The sequence below is a fragment of the Nerophis lumbriciformis genome, linkage group LG18 (genome assembly GCF_033978685.3).
Source record: "Nerophis lumbriciformis linkage group LG18, RoL_Nlum_v2.1, whole genome shotgun sequence".
Lineage (NCBI taxonomy): Eukaryota > Metazoa > Chordata > Actinopteri > Syngnathiformes > Syngnathidae > Nerophis > Nerophis lumbriciformis.
This window is the reverse complement of record NC_084565.2, coordinates 9,955,001-9,960,000: the sequence shown is the minus strand read 5'-3', so window position 1 is coordinate 9,960,000 and position 5,000 is coordinate 9,955,001. Positions and strand designations below refer to the sequence as shown.

General features: G+C 48.4%; 1 protein-coding gene across 4 annotated transcripts in view; it reads right to left on the bottom strand.

The window, feature by feature from the left end:
- arhgef10la (Rho guanine nucleotide exchange factor (GEF) 10-like a) overlaps nucleotides 1–5,000 on the bottom strand; it is a 456,971-nt gene that overhangs the window by 773 nt on the left and 451,198 nt on the right. For all 4 annotated transcript variants that reach the window (XM_061977629.1, XM_061977630.1, XM_061977632.1 and 1 more), the window contains 2 exons: nucleotides 4,405–4,527; nucleotides 1–248 (listed from right to left, as the gene is read on the bottom strand). The exon at nucleotides 1–248 is cut by the window's left edge and continues 773 nt beyond it. In XM_061977629.1, coding sequence (XP_061833613.1) covers nucleotides 1–248; nucleotides 4,405–4,527 — 371 coding nt within the window. The remainder of the gene's footprint in view (nucleotides 249–4,404; nucleotides 4,528–5,000) is intronic.

Below are 5,000 nucleotides of genomic sequence, written 5' to 3'. Positions count from 1 at the left end.
GCCGGGCAGCCCCGACGTGGAGCGCAGCTTGTAGCGCAGGAGGACGCCGCGACCTTTGCCCCGGGCCTCGCTGGACTGCTGCAGGGATTCCTGCGAGGAAGTGTCGCTGTGCTCCTCGCCCCCGCAGGCCGAGTCCAGACCGTCCCCCACAGAGTCCCTCTTCAGGAGGTCAGGTGACAGGGTGCTGCTCGTGGCCACCAGGAAGTCCACGGGCCCGCAGTGGCCGTTTAGGGAGACCATTCCCTTTCCTGGGAGGACAAAGTTCATCTTCAATCCACCGTCTTTTCTAGACTATAAACCGCCCCAGACTATAAACCGCACCAGATTACAAGCTGCACCAGATCGTATTTTCTGGACTATAGACTGCACCAGACCATAAACCGCACCGGACTACAAGCCGCACCAGACCGTATTTTCTGGGCTATAGACTGCACCGGAATACAAACCACACCGGGCCATAAACCACATCAGACCATAAACCGCACCAGACTATAAACCGCACCGGACTATAAGCCGCACCACACCGTATTTTCTGGACTATAGACTGCACCAGGTATATTAACCACACTGGACTATAAGCCACACCGGACTATAAGCGACACCGGACTATAAGCCACACCGGACTATAAGCCGCACCAGACTATAAGCGACACCGGACTATAAGCCACACCGGACTATAAACCGCACCAGACTATAAGCGACACCGGACTATAAGCCGCACCGAACTATAAACCGCACTGGACCATAAACCACATCAGACTATAAACTGCACCAGACTGCATTTTCTAGACTATAGACTGCATCGGTATATAAACCACACTATGAGTCGCACCAGACTATAAACCGCCCCAGACTATAAACCGCACCAGATTACAAGCTGCACCAGATCGTATTTTCTGGACTATAGACTGCACCAGACCATAAACCGCACCGGACTACAAGCCGCACCAGACCGTATTTTCTGGGCTATAGACTGCACCGGAATACAAACCACACCGGGCTATAAACCACATCAGACCATAAACCGCACCAGACTATAAACCGCACCGGACTATAAGCCGCACCACACCGTATTTTCTGGACTATAGACTACACCAGGTATATTAACCACACTGGACTATAAGCCACACCGGACTATAAGCGACACCGGACTATAAGCCACACCAGACTATAAGCCGCACCGAACTATAAACCGCACTGGACCATGAACCACATCAGACTATAAATTGCACCAGACCGCATTTTCTAGACTATAGACTGCATCGGTATATAAACCACACCGGACTATGAGTCGCACCAGACTATAAACCGTACCAGACTATAAACCACGCGAGACAATAAACCGCACCGGACCATAAGCCGCACCAGATCGTATTTTCTGGACTATAGACTGCACCAGTATATAAACCGCACCGGACTATAAGCCACACCAGACTATAAGCCAAACAGGACTATAAGTGACACCGGACTATGAGCCGCACCAGACTATAAACCGCACCGGACCATAAACCGCACCAAACCGTATTTTCTGGACTATAGGCTGCACCGGTATGTAAACTGCACCAGACTATAAATCACACTGGTATATAAAGCGCACCGGACTATAAACCGCACCGGACTATAAGCCGCACCAGCCTATAAACCGCACCAGCCTATAAACCGCACCAGACTATAAGGCGCACCGGACTATAAGCCGCACCAGACTATAAGCCACACCGAACTATAAACCGCACCGGACCATAAACCACATCAGACTATAAACTGCACCAGACCGCATTTTCTAGGTTATAGACTGCATCGGTATATAAACCACACCGGACTATGAGTCGCACCAGACTATAAGCGACACCGGACTATAAGCCACACCGGACTATAAGCCGCACCAGACTATAAGCGACACCGGACTATAAGCCGCACCGAACTATAAACCGCACTGGACCATAAACCACATCAGACTATAAACTGCACCAGACTGCATTTTCTAGACTATAGACTGCATCGGTATATAAACCACACTATGAGTCGCACCAGACTATAAACCGCCCCAGACTATAAACCGCACCAGATTACAAGCTGCACCAGATCGTATTTTCTGGACTATAGACTGCACCAGACCATAAACCGCACCGGACTACAAGCCGCACCAGACCGTATTTTCTGGGCTATAGACTGCACCGGAATACAAACCACACCGGGCTATAAACCACATCAGACCATAAACCGCACCAGACTATAAACCGCACCGGACTATAAGCCGCACCACACCGTATTTTCTGGACTATAGACTGCACCAGGTATATTAACCACACTGGACTATAAGCCACACCGGACTATAAGCGACACCGGACTATAAGCCACACCAGACTATAAGCCGCACCGAACTATAAACCGCACTGGACCATAAACCACATCAGACTATAAATTGCACCAGACCGCATTTTCTAGACTATAGACTGCATCGGTATATAAACCACACCGGACTATGAGTCGCACCAGACTATAAACCGTACCAGACTATAAACCACGCGAGACAATAAACCGCACCGGACCATAAGCCGCACCAGACTACAAGCCGCACCAGACTGTATTTTCTGGACTATAGACTGCACCAGTATATAAACCGCACCGGACTATAAGCCACACCAGACTATAAGCCAAACAGGACTATAAGTGACACCGGACTATGAGCCGCACCAGACTATAAACCGCACCGGACCATAAACCGCACCAAACCGTATTTTCTGGACTATAGGCTGCACCGGTATGTAAACTGCACCAGACTATAAATCACACTGGTATATAAAGCGCACCGGACTATAAACCGCACCGGACTATAAGCCGCACCAGCCTATAAACCGCACCAGCCTATAAGCCGCACCAGACTACAAGGCGCACCGGACTATAAGCCGCACCAGACTATAAGCCACACCGAACTATAAACCGCACCGGACCATAAACCACATCAGACTATAAACTGCACCAGACCGCATTTTACTAGATTATAGACTGCATCGGTATATAAACCACACCGGACTATGAGTCGCACCAGACTATAAACAGTACCAGACTATAAACCACACGAGACAATAAACCGCACCGGACCATAAGCCGTACCAAACTATAAGCCGCACCAGACCGCATTTTCTGGACTATAGACTGCATCGGTATATAAACCGCACCGGACTATGAGTCGCATCAGACTATAAGCCGCACCAGACCGTATTTTCTGGACTATAGACTGCACCAGTATATAAAACGCACCGGACTATAAAACGCACCGGACTATAAACCACACCGGACTATAAGCGACACCGGACTATGAGCCGCACCAGACTATAAGCCGCACCAGACTATAAACCGCACCAAACTATAAACCGCACCAGACTGTATTTTCTGAGCTATAGACTGCACCGGTATATAAAGCGCACCGGACTATAAAACGCACCGGACTATAAGCGACACCGGGCCATAAACCGCACCAAACTATAAGACGCACCAGACTGTATTTTCTGGACTATAGACTGCACCGGTATATAAACTGCACCAGACTATAAATCGCACAGGACTATAAACCGCACCAGGCTATAAGCTGCACCACACCGTAATTTCTGGACTATAGACGGCATATGTATATAAACCACACAGGGACTATAAAACACCCCAGACTATAAACCGCCCCAGACTATAAACTGCACCAGACCATATTTTCTGGACTATAGACTGCACTGGTATATAAACCGCACAAGACCGTATTTTCTGGACTATAGACTGCACCAATATATAAACTGCACCATACTATAAACCGCACCAGACTATAAGCCACACCAGACCATATTTCCTGAACTATAGACTGCACCGGTATATAAATTGCACCATACTATAAAACTCCCCAGACTATAAACTGCACCAGATTACAAACTGCACCAGACCGTAGTTTCTGGACTATAGACTGCACTGGCATATAAAGCGCACCAGACTAGAAGCCACACCGGACTAGAAGCCACACCAGACAACAAGCCGCACCAGACCATATTTTCTGGACTGTAGACTGCACCAGTATATAAACCGCACCAAACTATAAACCGCACCGGACTATAAGACACACCGGACTATAAACTACACCAGACTACAAACCACACCGGACTATGAGCCGCTCCAGACTATAAGCCGTACCGGACTATAAACCACACCAGACTATAAGCCGCACCGGACCATAAACCACACCAAACTATAAACCGCACTAGACCATAGCACAAAATATAACAAAACTATTTGTGTCTGATAAGACGCAAGGTGCAAAGTGTCGCGAAAAAAAGCAGCGGCTTATAGTCCCAAGTTTACGCTACTGGTAGTCGCCAGCTCCCTGGTGCCTGATACCATTGAATGACAGTGTCAGAACCATACCCGTTATCTTGGGGATTCCTTCCAATTTAGGAACGGGCAGGGTGATGACCACACCCTGGGCGGTGCCCACCCACAGGAGTCCTTGACAGATGAGCAGGCTGGTGACTCGCATGCTCTCCTGGCCTGAAATGTTTCACAATAAAGACAAAAACAGAATGTTACTTTCACTTTTGAACCGATACGCTACCAATTGTTGCAAAATGTTGGAACTTTAGTGTGGGCTACTAAATAGTTCAGACCTGGGCATTCGGCGGCATTTGTGCGTCCCTGTCCGGCCTGCGTGAGGCCAATCATAAATTACAAAATACATTTTAAAAAGTATCTATGTCGAGTGTGCAATACAACGGGCGCATTTGAGAACGTGTCACTCTCCCGACGCACTGTAACGAGGCGGGTTGAGACCAGCGATGGAAACTCGGAGCTTCAGCTTAAAGAACAGAACGGCCGACTTTGACTGTTTCTCGCTGGCTTTGGATGAGAGCTGCGATGTACGTGACACCGCCCAGCTGCTCATCGTCTTACGTGGGATAACTACAGACATTTCTGCATTGTATTATACATCAGGAAGTGTTGTGTAAGACAGTGTTCAAAATAAA